We start from the raw sequence: 21,807 nt of genomic DNA, 5'->3' as shown, positions 1-21,807 counted from the left end.
TGTCTATAAATAACCAATAACATCACTACTGTCTGTCTATAAGTAACCAATAACATCACTACTGTCTGTCTATAAATAACCAATAACATCACTACTGTCTGTCTATAAATAACCAATAACATCACTACTGTCTGTCTATAAATAACCAATAACATCACTACTGTCTGTCTATAAATAACCAGTAACATCACTACTGTCTGTCTATAAATAACCAATAACATCACTACTGTCTGTCTATAAATAACCAATAACATCACTACTGTCTGTCTATAAATAACCAATAACATCACTACTGTCTGTCTATAAATAACCAATAACATCACTACTGTCTGTCTATAAATAACCAATAACATCACTACTGTCTGTCTATAAATAACCAATAACATCACTACTGTCTGTCTATAAATAACCAATAACATCACTACTGTCTGTCTATAAATAACCAATAACATCACTACTGTCTGTCTATAAATAACCAGTAATATCACTACTGTCTGTCTATAAATAACCAGTAACATCACTACTGTCTGTCTATAAATAACCAATAACATCACTACTGTCTGTCTATAAATAACCAATAACATCACTACTGTCTGTCTATAAATAACCAATAACATCACTACTGTCTGTCTATAAATAACCAATAACATCACTACTGTCTCTCTATAAATAACCAATAACATCACTACTGTCTGTCTATAAATAACCAATAACATCACTACTGTCTGTCTATTAATAACCAATAACATCACTACTGTCTGTCTATAAATAACCAATAACATCACTACTGTCTGTCTATAAGTAACCAATAACATCACTACTGTCTGTCTATAAGTAACCAATAACATCACTACTGTCTGTCTATAAATAACCAATAACATCACTACTGTCTGTCTATAAATAACCAATAACATCAATACTGTCTGTCTATAAATAACCAATAACATCACTACTGTCTGTCTATAAATAACCAATAACATCACTACTGTTTGTCTATAAATAACCAATAACATCACTACTGTCTGTCTATAAATAACCAATAACATCACTACTGTCTGTCTATAAATAACCAATAACATCACTACTGTCTGTCTATAAATAACCAATAACATCACTACTGTCTGTCTATAAATAACCAATAACATCACTACTGTCTGTCTATAAATAACCAATAACATCACTAATGTCTGTCTATAAATAACCGGTAACCAATACTGTCTGTCTATAAATAACCAATAACATCACTACTGTCTGTCTATAAATAACCAATAACATCACTACTGTCTGTCTATAAATAACCAATAACATCACTACTGTCTGTCTATAAATAACCGTAACCAATACTGTCTGTCTATAAATAACCAATAACATCACTACTGTCTGTCTATAAGTAACCAATAACATCACTACTGTCTGTCTATAAGTAACCAATAACATCACTACTGTCTGTCTATAAATAACCAATAACATCACTACTGTCTGTCTATAAGTAACCAATAACATCACTACTGTCTGTCTATAAATAACCAATAACATCACTACTGTCTGTCTATGAATAACCAATAACATCACTACTGTCTGTCTATGAATAACCAATAACATCACTACTGTCTGTCTATAAATAACCAATAACATCACTACTGTCTGTCTATAAATAACCAATAACATCACTACTGTCTGTCTATAAATAACCAATAACATCACTACTGTCTGTCTATAAATAACCAATAACATCACTACTGTCTGTCTATAAATAACCAATAACATCACTACTGTCTGTCTATAAATAACCAATAACATCACTACTGTCTGTCTATAAATAACCAATAACATCACTACTGTCTGTCTATAAATAACCAGTAATATCACTACTGTCTGTCTATAAATAACCAGTAACATCACTACTGTCTGTCTATAAATAACCAATAACATCACTACTGTCTGTCTATAAATAACCAATAACATCACTACTGTCTGTCTATAAATAACCAATAACATCACTACTGTCTGCTGTCTATAAATAACCAATAACATCACTACTGTCTCTCTATAAATAACCAATAACATCACTACTGTCTGTCTATAAATAACCAATAACATCACTACTGTCTGTCTATTAATAACCAATAACATCACTACTGTCTGTCTATAAATAACCAATAACATCACTACTGTCTGTCTATAAGTAACCAATAACATCACTACTGTCTGTCTATAAGTAACCAATAACATCACTACTGTCTGTCTATAAATAACCAATAACATCACTACTGTCTGTCTATAAATAACCAATAACATCAATACTGTCTGTCTATAAATAACCAATAACATCACTACTGTCTGTCTATAAATAACCAATAACATCACTACTGTTTGTCTATAAATAACCAATAACATCACTACTGTCTGTCTATAAATAACCAATAACATCACTACTGTCTGTCTATAAATAACCAATAACATCACTACTGTCTGTCTATAAATAACCAATAACATCACTACTGTCTGTCTATAAATAACCAATAACATCACTACTGTCTGTCTATAAATAACCAATAACATCACTACTGTCTGTCTATAAATAACCAATAACATCACTACTGTCTGTCTATAAGTAACCAATAACATCACTACTGTCTGTCTATAAATAACCAATAACATCACTACTGTCTGTCTATGAATAACCAATAACATCACTACTGTCTGTCTATGAATAACCAATAACATCACTACTGTCTGTCTATAAATAACCAATAACATCACTACTGTCTGTCTATAAATAACCAATAACATCACTACTGTCTGTCTATAAATAACCAATAACATCACTACTGTCTGTCTATAAATAACCAATAACATCACTACTGTCTGTCTATAAATAACCAATAACATCACTACTGTCTGTCTATAAATAACCAATAACATCACTACTGTCTGTCTATAAATAACCAATAACATCACTACTGTCTGTCTATAAATAACCAGTAATATCACTACTGTCTGTCTATAAATAACCAGTAACATCACTACTGTCTGTCTATAAATAACCAATAACATCACTACTGTCTGTCTATAAATAACCAATAACATCACTACTGTCTGTCTATAAATAACCAATAACATCACTACTGTCTGTCTATAAATAACCAATAACATCACTACTGTCTCTCTATAAATAACCAATAACATCACTACTGTCTGTCTATAAATAACCAATAACATCACTACTGTCTGTCTATTAATAACCAATAACATCACTACTGTCTGTCTATAAATAACCAATAACATCACTACTGTCTGTCTATAAGTAACCAATAACATCACTACTGTCTGTCTATAAGTAACCAATAACATCACTACTGTCTGTCTATAAATAACCAATAACATCACTACTGTCTGTCTATAAATAACCAATAACATCAATACTGTCTGTCTATAAATAACCAATAACATCACTACTGTCTGTCTATAAATAACCAATAACATCACTACTGTTTGTCTATAAATAACCAATAACATCACTACTGTCTGTCTATAAATAACCAATAACATCACTACTGTCTGTCTATAAATAACCAATAACATCACTACTGTCTGTCTATAAATAACCAATAACATCACTACTGTCTGTCTATAAATAACCAATAACATCACTACTGTCTGTCTATAAATAACCAATAACATCACTACTGTCTGTCTATAAATAACCAATAACATCACTACTGTCTGTCTATAAGTAACCAATAACATCACTACTGTTTGTCTATAAATAACCAATAACATCACTACTGTCTGTCTATAAATAACCAATAACATCACTACTGTCTGTCTATAAATAACCAATAACATCACTACTGTCTGTCTATAAATAACCAATAACATCACTACTGTCTGTCTATAAATAACCAATAACATCACTAATGTCTGTCTATAAATAACCGGTAACCAATACTGTCTGTTAGTAAGCGTGCATAGCTCCGTATGTATGTCCAGTCATTATGTCATTTGGTTAGAGGATCAGGATCGATGGAGGCATGCTGCCAGTTAGACGTGAGGGGGTCAAAGGTTAAAATGGGCATTAAGGAAGTGGAGGAGGAGTGCTCATTATGGAGAAGGGACAAGGCGTCTCTAATGGAACCCTAGTCCTTATATAGTTCAATCGTTTTGACGAGGGCCCATAACGCTCTGGTTAAAAGTCATGCTAAGTATAGGCAATAGGGCTCCATATGGGGACATATCCTCGTTGGTTTGTACAGAGGAGGAGGAGGTGAATAAAGAGATTTACAGGTTTGATGGGAACAATCGATGGGAACAATCGATCCGGAACAATTGATGGGACGGACAGAACGTTATTGGTTAGAGTCCATTAGCCGTCTAAAAAAAGTGAATGAGCAAGTATCTACGTGTCCAAGGACTGCTGAGATTTAACTACGCCGACAAATGAAGACGCTCTGAAGGCTCTGTTCCTATGACCTTCACTGGAACACCGTTACTATAGGAACTGTATCACATGGTGATTTCAGAACACGTTGTTCACTGGGAGATTTCTAAATTTCTAAATTCTGCTTTGCTTAGTTCTTTCATATCGAAAACCTTTATTCACTTAGAAAAGTTACTTGTATCTACTAAATGTAGATAAGAATGTAGACATAGAACCAGTGGTGGATTTAGGTACAGGCGACAGGGGCAGTGACTGAATAATACGAATCACTCAGTCGAGAGACTAGGGGCCAGTTTGCCGGGGGCGACACGGGGCGACACGGGGCGACACGGGGCGCCCGCACAAAAAAAATCGGAATGGTGACATTTGCGCGACCGGTTTTCTATCGCTCATTTCTCTCACGTCAATGATATCATGTGAGACCGTGGGTCAATTCATCTTGTCGGAGTCGGAGCCCTGATTCTAGTTTGTGAGCTTGGCTGGCTACTGCCTGGGAAGGTCTCCCCACTCAGAAGTACGAGATGGGGTGGGGGTAGGGGGGGTAGGATGACCTCAGGTCTCCCGACTGGAAGCCAGAGGTAGGGGTAGGGGGGTTAGGATGACATCAGGTCTCCACACTTGAAGCCCGAGGTATTGGTGGCGGGGGTAGGTTGACCTCAGGTCTCCCGACTGGAAGCCAGAGGTAGGGGTAGGGGGGGTAGGATGACCTCAGGTCTCCCCACTGGAAGCCAGAGGTAGGGGTAGGGGGGTTAAGATGACCTCAGGTCTCCCCACTGGAAGCACGAGGTAGGGGGGGTGGGGGAATCTATCAAATAGCGCACCTCTAACTTTGTACAATATGAATGCAATTAGTCAAATCAGTCACACTACGAAATGCTACCAAATAAACCACAATTTATTCATAATACTGTTAATATATAGTTTCACGGACACATTGTTGCATTATTTTCTGGTTTGTGCGAAGTCGTTAAAGAATAATATAAAACCAGTCTGCACACCACCAATTTGTCTTTGTTACTTTTTTGTATATATTTTTAACTTTTTTGTATATATTTTTTACTTTTTTGTATATATTTATATCGTTTTAAATGTTATGATTATTTATTTGTATTGTTCCAAATGTCTGAATAGACAGTTAGTGGAGAATGATGCGAACCCCCTGCCCACGGAGCCATACAAGCTAGAACCGCCACTGGATAGAACCAGCACCAAGGTACCCTGGACAGCTCCAGGACACTACACTATACAGACTGACAGGCTATACAGACCACTACACTATACAGACTGACAGGCTGACAGGCTATACAGACCACTACACTATACAGACTGACAGGCTATACAGACCACTACACTATACAGACTGACAGGCTATACAGACCACTGCACTATACAGACTGACAGGCTATACAGACCACTACACTATACAGACTGACAGGCTGACAGGCTGTAACACAAAGAGAAATTGACATAGATTATACACAGGTTCTACAGTAGAGAAGGGCTAGCAGTGAGCACATAACCAACACAGGGGGTTAAGTGTAGATGGTATAGTCAGGGTAAACCAACACAGGGGGTTAAGAGTAGATGGGATAGTCAGGGTAAACCAACACAGGGGGTTAAGGGTAGATGGGATAGTCAGGGTAAACCAACACAGGGGGTTAAGGGTAGATGGGATAGGCAGGGTAAACCAGCACAGGGGGTTAAGGGTAGATGGGATAGTCAGGGTAAACCAACGCAGGGGTTAAGGGTAGATGGGATAGTCAGGGTAAACCAACACAGGGGGTTAAGAGTAGATGGGATAGTCAGGGTAAACCAACACAGGGGGTTAAGGGTAGATGGGATAGTCAGGGTAAACCAACACAGGGGGTTAAGAGTAGATGGGATAGTCAGGGTAAACCAACACAGGGGGTTAAGGGTAGATGGGATAGTCAGGGTAAACCAACACAGGGGGTTAAGGGTAGATGGGATAGTCAGGGTAAACCAGCACAGGGGGTTAAGGGTAGATGGGATAGTCAGGGTAAACCAACACAGGGGGTTAAGGGTAGATGGGATAGTCAGGGTAAACCAGCACAGGGGTTAAGGGTAGATGGGATAGTCAGGGTAAACCAACACAGGGGGTTAAGGGTAGATGGGATAGTCAGGGTAAACCAACACAGGGGGTTAAGGGTAGACAGGAGAGTCAGGGTAAGTCTACAGTGTGTTAAGGGTAGACAGGAGAGTCAGGGTAAGTCTACAGTGTGTTAAGGGTAGACAGGAGAGTCAAGGTAAGTCTACGGTGTGTTAATTAAGGGTAGACAGGAGAGTCAAGGTAAGTCTACGGTGTGTTAATTAAGGGTAGGCAGGAGAGTCAGGGTAAGTCTACAGTGTGTTAAGGGTAGACAGGAGAGTCAGGGTAAGTCTACAGTTTGTTAAGGGTAGATGGGATAGTCAGGGTAAACCAACACAGGGGGTTAAGGGTAGATGGGATAGTCAGGGTAAACCAGCACAGGGGGTTAAGGGTAGATGGGATAGTCAGGGTAAACCAGCACAGGGGTTAAGGGTAGATGGGATAGTCAGGGTAAGTCTACAGTGTGTTAAGGGTAGACAGGAGAGTCAGGGTAAGTCTACAGTGTGTTAAGGGTAGACAGGAGAGTCAGGGTAAGTCTACAGTGTGTTAAGGGTAGATGGGATAGTCAGGGTAAACCAACACAGGGGGTTAAGGGTAGATGGGATAGTCAGGGTAAACCAACACAGGGGGTTAAGAGTAGATGGGATAGTCAGGGTAAACCAACACAGGGGGTTAAGGGTAGATGGGATAGTCAGGGTAAACCAACACAGGGGGTTAAGGGTAGATGGGATAGTCAGGGTAAACCAACACAGGGGGTTAAGAGTAGATGGGATAGGCAGGGTAAACCAACACAGGGGGTTAAGGGTAGATGGGATAGTCAGGGTAAACCAGCACAGGGGGTTAAGGGTAGATGGGATAGTCAGGGTAAACCAGCACAGGGGTTAAGGGTAGATGGGATAGTCAGGGTAAACCAACACAGGGGGTTAAGGGTAGACAGGAGAGTCAGGGTAAGTCTACAGTGTGTTAATTAAGGGTAGACAGGAGAGTCAAGGTAAGTCTACGGTGTGTTTCACTCCCAGCTACAAACCTAAGTAGCTATTTTGAGCTACGTCCTCAAACATGGGCCAGTTGGAGCGTGGCTCTAGAGTTTTGTACACCAGCTCATCTTCATCAGGACAAACCATGAACAAGAGCCCTGAGGCCCGAGAGAGAGGAAGATGAAGGAGAGAGAGGGGGCGGTGGGGGGGAGTGGAGGAGAGGTGGTGAGGGGGAACAGGGTGACAAAGAGAGAGGGGGAGATAGAAAGAGGGAGTGCAGGTGAGAAAGACATGTGCTGTGATTGTGTGTGTGTGTGTGTGTGTTCTTCTTCCTGGTATTGCGGTGGTTTGTGGGTAAACCACTGGTACCCAACAGATGGACGACAAGACTGACTCACACTGGACCCAGAATTAGATCTGTTTGTGCTTTTAGCCAACTTCTCACACATGTGCTGTATGGCATTGGCATGACAGCAGAGTAGTTCGCTAAAGGACAAGCTGATCTGGGACCAGTCTATAACAGGCCCTGATGACTGTGTAATAATACACTTATTATTCTATTGCCGTATCTCTCACCCATGATTGGTCCATTCATGCGCAGCTACTTCATGTACATTTACATTTACATTTAAGTCATTTGGCAGACGCTCTTATCCAGAGCGACTTACAAATTGGGTAGTAAAGTATTCAGAATATTGAGGTGGAGTGGAGCTGCCTACGGACAGGTCAGGGAGGGGCCCTATGGACAGGTCAGGGAGGGGCCCTATGGACAGGTCAGGGAGGGGCCCTATGGACAGGTCAGGGAGGGGCCCTACGGACAGGTCAGGGGAGGGGCCCTACGGACAGGTCATGGAGGGGCCCTACGAACAGGTCAGGGAGTGGCCCTACGGACAGGTCAGCGATGGCCCCTATGGACAGGTCAGGGAGGGGCCCTATGGACAGGTCATGGAGGGGCCCTATGGACAGGTCAGGGAGGGGCCCTACGGACAGGTCAGGGAGGGGCCCTACGGACAGATCAGGGAGGGGCCCTACGGACAGGTCAGGGAGGGATCCTAAGGACAGGTCAGGGAGGGGCCCTAAGGACAGGTCAGGGAGGGGCCCTACGGACGGGTCAGGGAGGGCCCCTAAGGACAGGTCAGGGATGGCCCCTACGGACAGGTCAGGGAGGGCCCCTAAGGACAGGTCAGGGAGGGCCCCTAAGGACAGGTCAGGGAGGGGCCCTACGGACAGGTCAGCGATGGCCCCTAAGGACAGGTCAGGGAGGGCCTCTAAGGACAGGTCAGGGAGGGGCCATACGGACAGGTCAGGGAGGGGCCCTATGGACAGGTCAGGGAGGGGCCCTACGGACAGGTCAGGGAGGGCCCCTAAGGACAGGTCAGGGAGGAGCCCTACAGACAGATCAGGGAGGGGCCCTACGGACAGGTCAGGGAGGGATCCTAAGGACAGGTCAGGGAGGGGCCCTAAGGACAGGTCAGGGAGGGGCCCTAAGGACAGGTCAGGGAGGGGCCCTACGGACAGGTCAGGGAGGGGCCCTACGGACAGGTCAGGGAGGGGCCCTACAGACAGGTCAGGGAAGGGCCCTACAGACAGGTCAGGGAAGGGCCCTACGGACAGGTATTTATTTTGGGTACAGTGTGCCGTCAGTCTGTTGTTGTCATCTCCCCAGGCCCTCTCTCCTTTCCTGTTCTGTGCTCAGTGAACTCCAGTGAGACAGGACAGCAGGCTAGCAGCAATGTGAGAGAAGCAGCAGAGGGCAGGGACGGTCCTACCCAGGTAACTATGGTAGGGAACTGGGATCAGCTGAGCATTCAGCTGTTTCTCATCCGCCACCTCATAAGGCCCGTCGTCATAGAAACCAAGATCCAACAGTGTCTGGTTTAGCAGCTGGACACGCATCTCTCCTGGAAGGAACAGAGTTATAGGACACAGACAGACAGATAGAAAGACAGACAGACACAGACAAGCACCCCCACACACCACACACACACACACACACACACACACACACACACACACACACACACACACACACACACACACACACACACACACACACACACACACACACACACACACACACACACACAGACACACACACACACACACACACCACACACATGAAGAGAGAGACAACTCCCACACATAAACACATAGATATCCACTGGACACAGTCATCTCTGGGGTTACACAATGCTGATGTCGAGTACCACATGATGTAATCGTTACTCCACCTAAGGCCTGTAAGACATATGATACAGTGATCCATAATTCATATTGATCACTGATGTCTCATAATGATCAGCCCAATAACTAACTGCCGGGAATCAATGACTTTGATCCATCAGTATGACTACTAAGGCCAATCAGTATTATTGATTAGCTTTATAAATCAATGATTTGTCCAAGGAGAGTATGAAAAACTGAATTATGACTTTTTGATATTTTTTAAATGTTTATAACAATCTGCTGTTTGACTTGTTAACCTGAGCGTGAGCTCAGCTTGATTTTTATTTAACTAGTTAAGAACAAATTCTTATTTACAATGACGGCCTAGGAACAGTAGATTAACTGCCTGTTCAGGGGCAGAACAGATTTGTACCTTGTCAGCTCGGGGGTTTGAACTTGCAACCTTCAGGTTACTAGTCCAACGCTCTAACCACTAGGCTACCCTGCCGCCCCGGTAATGCAACCAATATACTGATTGGCCTTAGTAGTCACACGGACGGATCAATGTCATTGATTCCCGGCAGTTAGTTATAACTGTCATTATGAGATTCAACACGAGTTATTCAATATGAGTTATGAATCACTGTATCGTATGATATACTGATTGGTGATATAGTGATATAGATATAGTGATATAATGATATAGTGATATAGATATAGTGATACAGATATAGTGATATAGATATAGTGATATAGTGATATAGATATAGTGATATAGATATAGTGATATAGTGATATAGATATAGTGATATAGATATAGTGATATAGTGATATAGATATAGTGATATAGATATAGTGATATAGATATAGTGATATAGTGATATAGATATAGTGATATAGATATAGTGATATAGATATAGTGATATAGATATAGTGATATAGATATAGTGATATAGATATAGTGATATAGATATAGTGATATAGTGATATAGATATAGTGATACAGATATAGTGATATAGATATAGTGATATAGTGATATAGTGATATAGATATAGTGATACAGATATAGTGATATAGATATAGTGATATAGTGATATAGATATAGTGATATAGATATAGTGATATAGATATAGTGATATAGATATAGTGATATAGATATAGTGATATAGATATAGTGATATAGTGATATAGATATAGTGATATAGATATAGTGATATAGATATAGTGATATAGATATAGTGATATAGATATAGTGATATAGATATAGTGATATAGTGATTGATCTATTTAGTGATCAGGGGTCTATTGGTGAGGCGGTTCTCTTTCTAACTATATTCTCTCTTTTATTTCACCACTTTTGAGGTCGAAAACACCTCTGACAACAAGCTTAGATTTTTTGGTGAACTATCATGTTACTCCGCACAGGTGTCAGTCCCCACTATTGAACCTTTCTGTATACAGGTTTGTCTCATTGAGGTATAATAACAGGTATGCCACCACACCTTTCCAGTTGTACGTTCCTGGAGCGCCGAACATGATGAAGTTGTTGTCTGGTGTGAAGGCGGCAGACAGGCCCTGCTGACAGAAGCCAAACTGTTCGTGTCCCTGGGGTCGCCCCTCGCAGAACTTCCACTCCCCTCCGTCCAGGTCGCCCCTCTCTGTCAGGTCCTCACTCAGGACATAACAACGCCCGACAGGGTCACGTGTCTCAGACGGCAGACCCACACGCTGACGCAGCTCATACAGGTGGGCACAGGTCTGGAGAGGGGTAGGGGTGGTAACCATATCAGTCTCTGGAAGAGACAGTCTACTACGCTGCCATAACAAGCAACAAAAAAAGTCAGTAATTCACTCATTTGGTCTAAAATGAATTCATGTAATTTTTACTACATTAAATACATGCTTAACCACGTGGACAAGTATCCTGCCTCTTAGCGTATTGTGTTCAGGAGAAAATGGGGGTCATGTTAGCAGAAACTGCTGAAAGTTACTGTGAAAACCAAGGTAAATAAAAGCCATTTTTTCTCAGTTCCACGCTATGAGCAGTCACTGCTTTTTTGCTTGGTAGGAAAGTACAGACATAGCCTGGTCTCAGATCTGTTTGTGGGCATGTCTGGAGATGGACAGGATCACTAGCAGAACATTCTCAGTATTTGGCACTGGTCTACTTACTACAGTAGAGACATAGCCTGGTCTACTTACTACAGTAGAGACATAGCCTGGTCTACTCTCTACTATACAGACATAGCCTGGTCTACTATCTACTATACAGACATAGCCTGGTCTACTCACTACTATACCGACATAGCCTGGTCTACTCACTACTGTACAGACATAGCCTGGTCTACTATCTACTATACAGACATAGCCTGGTTTACTCACTACTATACAGACATAGCCTGGTCTACTCACTACTATACAGACATACCTTGGTCTACTATCTACTATACAGACATAGTCTGGTCTACTCACTACAGTACAGACATAGCCTGGTCTACTCACTACTATACAGACATAGCCTGGTCTACTCATTACTATACAGACATAGCCTGGTCTACTATCTACTGTACAGACATAGCCTGGTCTACTCACTACTATACAGACATAGCCTGGTCTACTCATTACTATACAGACATAGCCTGGTCTACTATCTACTGTACAGATATAGCCTGGTCTACTCACTACTGTACAGACATAGCCTGGTCTACTATCTACTATACAGACATAGCCTGGTTTACTCACTACTATACAGACATAACCTGGTCTACTCTCTACTATACAGACATAGCCTGGTCTACTATCTACTATACAGACATAGCCTGGTCTACTCACTACTATACCGACATAGCCTGGTCTACTCACTACTGTACAGACATAGCCTGGTCTACTATCTACTATACAGACATAGCCTGGTTTACTCACTACTATACAGACATAACCTGGTCTACTCACTACTATACAGACATAGCCTGGTCTACTATCTACTATACAGACATAGCCTGGTCTACTCACTACTATACAGACATAGCCTGGTCTACTCACTACTGTACAGACATAGCCTGGTCTACTCACTACAGTACAGACATAATCTGGTCTACTAACTACTATACAGACATAGCCTGGTCTACTAATAACAGTAGAGACATAGCCTGGTCTACTGACTACAGTAGAGACATAGCCTGGTCTACTTACTACAGTAGAGACATAGCCTGGTCTACTTACTACAGTAGAGACATAGCCTGGTCTACTGACTACAGTAGAGACATAGCCTGGTCTACTTACTACAGTAGAGACATAGCCTGGTCTACTTACTACAGTAGAGACATAGCCTGGTCTACTTACTACAGTAGAGACATAGCCTGGTCTACTACACTACAGTACAGACATAGCCTGGTCTACTCAATACTATAAAGACATAGCCTGGTCTACTTACTACAGTAGAGACATAGCCTGGTCTACTTACTACAGTAGAGACATAGCCTGGTCTACTTACTACAGTAGAGACATAGCCTGGTCTACTTACTACAGTAGAGACATAGCCTGGTCTACTTACTACAGTAGAGACATAGCCTGGTCTACTTACTACAGTAGAGACATAGCCTGGTCTACTCAATACTATACAGACATAGCCTGGTCTACTCACTACTATACAGACATAGCCTGGTCTACTCACTACAGTACAGACATAGCCTGGTCTACTCACTACAGTACAGACATAGCCTGGTCTGCTATCTACTATACAGACATAGCCTGGTCTACTCACTACTATACAGACATAGCCTGGTCTACTCACTACTGTACAGACATAGCCTGGTCTACTCACTACAGTACAGACATAGCCTGGTCTACTATCTACTATACAGACATAGCCTGGTCTACTCACTACTATACAGACATAGTCTGGTCTACTCACTACTATACAGACATAGCCTGGTCTACTCACTACTATACAGACATAGCCTGGTCTACTCACTACTATACAGACATAGCCTGGTCTACTCACTACTATACAGACATAGCCTGGTCTACTCACTATAGTACAGACATAGCCTGGTCTACTAACTACAGTAGAGACATAGTCTGGTCTACTAACTACTATACAGACATAGTCTGGTCTACTCACTTGAGTACAGACATAGCCTGGTCTACTCACTACAGTACAGACATAGCCTGGTCTACTATCTACAGTAGAGACATAGCCTGGTCTACTCACTACTATACAGACATAGCCTGGTCTACTCACTACAGTACAGACATAGCCTGGTCTACTATATACAGTAGAGACATAGCCTGGTCTACTCTCTACAGTACAGACATAGCCTGGTCTACTCTCTACTATACAGACATAGCCTGGTCTACTCACTACTGTACAGACATAGCCTGGTCTACTCACTACAGTACAGACATAGCCTGGTCTACTCACTACTGTACAGACATAGCCTGGTCTACTATCTACTATACAGACATAGTCTGGTCTACTAACTACAGTACAGACATAGTCTGGTCTACTCACTACTATACAGACATAGCCTGGTCTACTCACTACAGTACAGACATAGCCTGGTCTACTCACTACAGTAGAGACATAGCCTGGTCTACTCACTACAGTACAGACATAGCCTGTTCTACTATCTACTATACAGACATAGCCTGGTCTACTAACTACAGTACAGACATAGCCTGGTCTACTCACTACTATACAGACATAGCCTGGTCTACTCACTACTGTACAGACATAGCCTGGTCTACTCACTACAGTACAGACATAGCCTGGTCTACTCACTACTGTACAGACATAGCCTGGTCTACTAACTACAGTAGAGACATAGCCTGGTCTACTCACTACTGTACAGACATAGCCTGGTCTACTCACTACAGTACAGACATAGCCTGGTCTACTCACTACTGTACAGACATAGCCTGGTCTACTATCTACAGTAGAGACATAGCCTGGTCTACTCACTACTATACAGACATAACCTGGTCTACTATCTACTATACAGACATAGCCTGGTCTACTCACTACTATACAGACATAGCCTGGTCTACTCACTATAGTACAGACATAGCCTGGTCTACTAATTACTATACAGACATAGCCTGGTCTACTTACTACAGTAGAGACATAGCCTGGTCTACTTACTACAGTAGAGACATAGCCTGGTCTACTCACTACTGTACAGACATAGCCTGGTCTACTCACTACTATACAGACATAGCCTGGTCTACTCACTACTGTACAGACATAGCCTGGTCTACTCACTATAGTACAGACATAGCCTGGTCTACTAACTACAGTAGAGACATAGCCTGGTCTACTAACTACTATACAGACATAGTCTGGTCTACTCACTACTGTACAGCCATAGCCTGGTCTACTCACTTGAGTACAGACATAGCCTGGTCTACTCACTACAGTACAGACATAGCCTGGTCTACTCACTACTGTACAGACATAGCCTGGTCTACTCACTTGAGTACAGACATAGCCTGGTCTACTCACTACAGTACAGACATAGCCTGGTCTACTCACTACAGTACAGACATAGCCTGGTCTACTCACTACAGTACAGACATAGCCTGGTCTACTCACTACAGTACAGACATAGCCTGGTCTACTCACTACAGTACAGACATAGCCTGGTCTACTCACTACAGTACAGACATAGCCTGGTCTACTCACTACAGTACAGACATAGCCTGGTCTACTCACTACTGTACAGACATAGCCTGGTCTACTCACTACTATACAGACATAGTCTGGTCTACTCACTACTGTACAGACATAGCCTGGTCTACTCACTTGAGTACAGACATAGCCTGGTCTACTCACTACAGTACAGACATAGCCTGGTCTACTCACTACTGTACAGACATAGCCTGGTCTACTCACTACAGTACAGACATAGCCTGGTCTACTATCTACTGTACAGATATAGCCTGGTCTACTCACTACTGTACAGACATAGCCTGGTCTACTCACTACTGTACAGACATAGCCTGGTCTACTAACTACAGTACAGACATAGCCTGGTCTACTAACTACTATACAGACATAGCCTGGTCTACTCACTACTGTACAGGCATAGCCTGGTCTACTAATAACAGTACAGACATAGCCTGGTCTACTCACTACTATACAGACATAGCCTGGTCTACTCACTTGAGTAAAGACATAGCCTGGTCTACTCACTACAGTACAGACATAGCCTGGTCTACTATCTACAGTAGAGACATAGCCTGGTCTACTCTCTACAGTACAGACATAGCCTGGTCTACTCTCTACTATACAGACATAGCCTGGTCTACTCACTACTGTACAGACATAGCCTGGTCAACTCACTACAGTACAGACATAGCCTGGTCTACTCACTACAGTACAGACATAGCCTGGTCTACTCACTACTATACAGACATAGCCTGGTCTACTCACTACTGTACAGACATAGCCTGGTCTACTCACTACAGTACAGACATAGCCTGGTCTACTCACTACAGTACAGACATAGCCTGTTCTACTATCTACTATACAGACATAGCCTGGTCTACTAACTACAGTAGAGACATAGCCTGGTCTACTCACTACTGTACAGGCATAGCCTGGTCTACTAATAACAGTACAGACATAGCCTGGTCTACTCACTACTATACAGACATAGCCTGGTCTACTCACTTGAGTAAAGACATAGCCTGGTCTACTCACCACTGTACAGACATAGCCTGGTCTACTATCTACAGTAGAGACATAGCCTGGTCTACTCACTACTATACAGACATAGCCTGGTCTACTCACTACAGTACAGACATAGCCTGGTCTATTATCTACAGTAGAGACATAGCCTGGTCTACTCACTACTGTACAGACATAGCCTGGTCTACTATCTACTGTACAGATATAGCCTGGTCTACTCACTACAGTACAGACATAGCCTGGTCTACTCACTACAGTACAGACATAGCCTGGTCTACTCATTACTATACAGACATAGCCTGGTCTACTATCTACTATACAGACATAGTCTGGTCTACTAACTACAGTACAGACATAGTCTGGTCTACTCACTACTATACAGACATAGCCTGGTCTACTCACTACTATACAGACATACCTTGGTCTACTCACTACTATACAGACATAGTCTGGTCTACTCACTACAGTACAGACATAGCCTGTTCTACTATCTACTATACAGACATAGCCTGGTCTACTAACTACAGTACAGACATAGCCTGGTCTACTCACTACTATACAGACATAGCCTGGTCTACTCACTACTGTACAGACATAGCCTGGTCTACTCACTACAGTACAGACATAGCCTGGTCTACTCACTACTGTACAGACATAGCCTGGTCTACTAACACTAACTACAGTAGAGACATAGCCTGGTCTACTCACTACTGTACAGACATAGCCTGGTCTACTCACTACAGTACAGACATAGCCTGGTCTACTCACTACTGTACAGACATAGCCTGGTCTACTAACTACAGTACAGACATAGCCTGGTCTACTCACTACTATACAGACATAGCCTGGTCTGCTATCTACTATACAGACATAGCCTGGTCTACTCACTACTATACAGACATAGCCTGGTCTACTCACTACTGTACAGACATAGCCTGGTCTACTAACTACTATACAGACATAGCCTGGTCTACTTACTACAGTAGAGACATAGCCTGGTCTACTTACTACAGTACAGATATAGCCTGGTCTACTCACTACTGTACAGACATAGCCTGGTCTACTCACTACTGTACAGACATAGCCTGGTCTACTCACTACTGTACAGACATAGCCTGGTCTACTCACTATAGTACAGACATAGCCTGGTCTACTAACTACAGTAGAGACATAGCCTGGTCTACTAACTACTATACAGACATAGTCTGGTCTACTCACTACTGTACAGCCATAGCCTGGTCTACTCACTTGAGTACAGACATAGCCTGGTCTACTCACTACAGTACAGACATAGCCTGGTCTACTCACTACTGTACAGACATAGCCTGGTCTACTCACTTGAGTACAGACATAGCCTGGTCTACTCACTACTGTACAGACATAGCCTGGTCTACTCACTACAGTACAGACATAGCCTGGTCTACTCACTACAGTACAGACATAGCCTGGTCTACTCACTAGAGTACAGACATAGCCTGGTCTACTCACTACAGTACAGACATAGCCTGGTCTACTCACTACAGTACAGACATAGCCTGGTCTACTCACTACAGTACAGACATAGCCTGGTCTACTCACTACAGTACAGACATAGCCTGGTCTACTCACTACTATACAGACATAGTCTGGTCTACTCACTACTGTACAGCCATAGCCTGGTCTACTCACTTGAGTACAGACATAGCCTGGTCTACTCACTACAGTACAGACATAGCCTGGTCTACTCACTACTGTACAGACATAGCCTGGTCTACTCACTTCAGTACAGACATAGCCTGGTCTGCTATCTACTGTACAGACATAGCCTGGTCTACTCACTACTGTACAGACATAGCCTGGTCTACTCACTACTGTACAGACATAGCCTGGTCTACTCACTACAGTACAGACATAGCCTGGTCTACTCACTACTATACAGACATAGCCTGGTCTACTCACTACTGTACAGACATAGCCTGGTCTACTAATAACAGTACAGACATAGCCTGGTCTACTCACTACTATACAGACATAGCCTGGTCTGCTATCTACTATACAGACATAGCCTGGTCTACTCACTACTATACAGACATAGCCTGGTCTGCTATCTACTATACAGACATAGCCTGGTCTACTCACTACTGTACAGACATAGCCTGGTCTACTCACTACAGTACAGGCATAGCCTGGTCTACTCACTACTGTACAGACATAGCCTGGTCTACTCACTACAGTACAGGCATAGCCTGGTCTACTCACTACTATACAGACATAGCCTGGTCTGCTATCTACTATACAGACATAGCCTGGTCTACTCACTACTGTACAGACATAGCCTGGTCTACTCACTACAGTACAGACGTAGCCTGGTCTACTCACTACTGTACAGACATAGCCTGTTCCCAGATATGGTTGTGCGGTCTTGCCAACTCCTATGGCGCCATGACAATAACCCTAGGAACACAAACTGATCTGGGACCAGGCCCCAGGCCACGACAGACATGCTTAGTACCAGGAGTTGTTCCTGTCCTTACCACCACCTTTCCTCCAATCCCCTGGCTTTTGACTGTCACTCCGAGCCACTGGTTGTCCTTGCTCTCCCTGTCGAGGTTTACCTCTCCATCGATGTCCACGCGCTCGCAGTCAAACTCCTCGCCTGTGATTGGACAGCGGTACAGGGCGCCAGTACGCTGTTTCCCCATGAGGCCCAGTCCTCTGTCCCGGGGAGCCCCCACCAGTATCCTGGAAGAAACAACACATCAGATCATTACTGGAAGAAACAACACATCAGACCATTACTGGAAGAAACAACATATCAGATCATTACTGGAAGACACAACACATCAGACCATTACTGGAAGAAACAACACATCAGATCATTACTGGAAGAAACAACACATCAGATCTTTACTGGAAGAAACAACACATCAGATCTTTACTGGAAGAAACAACACATCAGATCTTTACTGGAAGAAACAACACATCAGATCATTACTGGAAGAAACAACACATCAGATCATTACTGGAAGAAACAACATATCAGATCATTACTGGAAGAAACAACACATCAGATCATTACTGGAAGAAACAACACATCAGACCATTACTGGAAGAAACAACACATCAGACCATTACTGGAAGAAACAACACATCAGATCATTACTGGAAGAAACAACACATCAGATCATTACTGGAAGAAACAACATATCAGATCATTACTGGAAGAAACAACACATCAGATCATTACTGGAAGAAACAACACATCAGATCATTACTGGAAGAAACAACACATCAGATCATTACTGGAAGAAACAACACATCAGACCATTACTGGAAGAAACAACATATCAGATCATTACTGGAAGAAACAACACATCAGACCATTACTGGAAGAAACAACACATCAGACCATTACTGGAAGAAACAACATATCAGATCATTACTGGAAGAAACAACACATCAGATCATTACTGGAAGAAACAACACATCAAATCTTTACTGGAAGAAACAACATATCAGATCATTACTGGAAGACACAACACATCAGATCATTACTGGAAGAAACAACACATCAGATCATTACTGGAAGAAACAACACATCAGATCATTACTGGAAGAAACAACACATCAGATCTTTACTGGAAGAAACAACACATCAGATCATTACTGGAAGAAACAACATATCAGATCATTACTGGAAGAAACAACACATCAGATCTTTACTGGAAGAAACAACACATCAGATCTTTACTGGAAGAAACAACACATCAGATCTTTACTGGAAGAAACAACACATCAGATCATTACTGGAAGAAACAACATATCAGACCATTACTGGAAGAAACAACATATCAGATCATTACTGGAAGAAACAACACATCAAATCTTTACTGGAAGAAACAACATCAGATCTTTACTGGAAGCATTGTCACATGACTGATCCAGACACGAACTATCTAGTAGCTGGCCAGAACATAGTCACATGACTGACCCAGACACAAACTATCTAGTAGCTGGCCAGAACATAGTCACATGACTGACCCAGACACAAACTATCTAGTAGCTGGCCAGAACATAGTCACATGACTGACCCAGACACAAACTATCTAGTAGCTGGCCAGAACATAGTCACATGACTGACCCAGACACAAACTATCCAGTAGCTTGCCAGAACATTGTCACATGACTGACCCAGACACAAACTATCTAGTAGCTGGCCAGAACATTGTCACATGACTGACCCAGACACTAACTATCTAGTAGCTGGCCAGAACATTGTCACATGACTGACCCAGACACAAACTATCTAGTAGCTGGCCAGAACATTGTCACATGACTGACCCAGACACAAACTATCTAGTAGCTGGCCAGAACATAGTCACATGACTGACCCAGACACAAACTATCCAGTAGCTGGCCAGAACATAGTCACATGACTGACCCAGACACAAACTATCTAGTAGCTGGCCAGAACATAGTCAAATGACTGACTCAGACACAAACTATCTAGTAGCTGGCCAGAACATAGTCACATGACTGACCCAGATACAAACTATCCAGTAGCTGGCCAGAACATAGTCACATGATTGACCCAGACACAAACTATCTAGTAGCTGGCCAGAACATTGTCACATGACTGACCCAGACACAAACTATCTAGTAGCTGGCCAGAACATTGTCACATGACTGAGCCAGACACAAACTATCCAGTAGCTGGCCAGAACATAGTCACATGACTGACCCAGACACAAACTATCCAGTAGCTGGCCAGAACATAGTCACATGACTGACCCAGACACAAACTATCTAGTAGCTGGCCAGAACATAGTCACATGACTGACCCAGACACAAACTATCTAGTAGCTGGCCAGAACATTGTCACATGAGTGACCCAGACACAAACTATCTAGTAGCTGGCCAGAACATTGTCACATGACTGACACAGACACAAACTATCCAGTAGCTGGCCAGAACATTGTCACATGACTTACCCAGACACAAACTATCTAGTAGCTGGCCAGAACATTATCACATGAGTGACCCAGACACAAACTATCTAGTAGCTGGCCAGAACATTGTCACATGACTGACCCAGACACAACCTATCCAGTAGCTGGCCAGAACATAGTCACATGACTGACCCAGACACAAACTATCCAGTAACTGGCCAGAACATTGTCACATGACTGACCCAGACACAAACTATCTAGTAGCTGGCCAGAACATTGTCACATGACTGACCCAGACACAAACTATCTCGTAGCTGGCCAGAACATTGTCACATGACTGACCCAGACACAAACTATCTAGTAGCTGGCCAGAACATTGTCACATGACTGACCCAGACACAAACTATCTAGTAGCTGGCCAGAACATAGTCACATGACTGACCCAGACACAAACTATCTAGTAGCTGGCCAGAACATAGTCACATGACTGACCCAG

The 21,807-nt window shown here is 42.6% G+C and overlaps 1 protein-coding gene across 1 annotated transcript in view; it reads right to left on the bottom strand.

Annotated features, from left to right (window-relative positions):
- The window catches only part of LOC135530201 (integrin alpha-7-like), a 104,720-nt gene that overhangs the window by 47,066 nt on the left and 35,847 nt on the right, over nt 1-21,807 (bottom strand). The window contains 3 exon segments of the mRNA XM_064958575.1: nt 9,295-9,426; nt 11,195-11,450; nt 18,897-19,104. Of these exon segments, the coding sequence (XP_064814647.1) occupies nt 9,295-9,426; nt 11,195-11,450; nt 18,897-19,104 (596 nt within the window).

The sequence above is a fragment of the Oncorhynchus masou genome, chromosome 5 (genome assembly GCF_036934945.1).
Source record: "Oncorhynchus masou masou isolate Uvic2021 chromosome 5, UVic_Omas_1.1, whole genome shotgun sequence".
NCBI classification, from domain to species: domain Eukaryota; kingdom Metazoa; phylum Chordata; class Actinopteri; order Salmoniformes; family Salmonidae; genus Oncorhynchus; species Oncorhynchus masou.
Note: the sequence above shows the minus strand (reverse complement) of the source record. Positions and strands in the feature narration are given on the sequence as shown.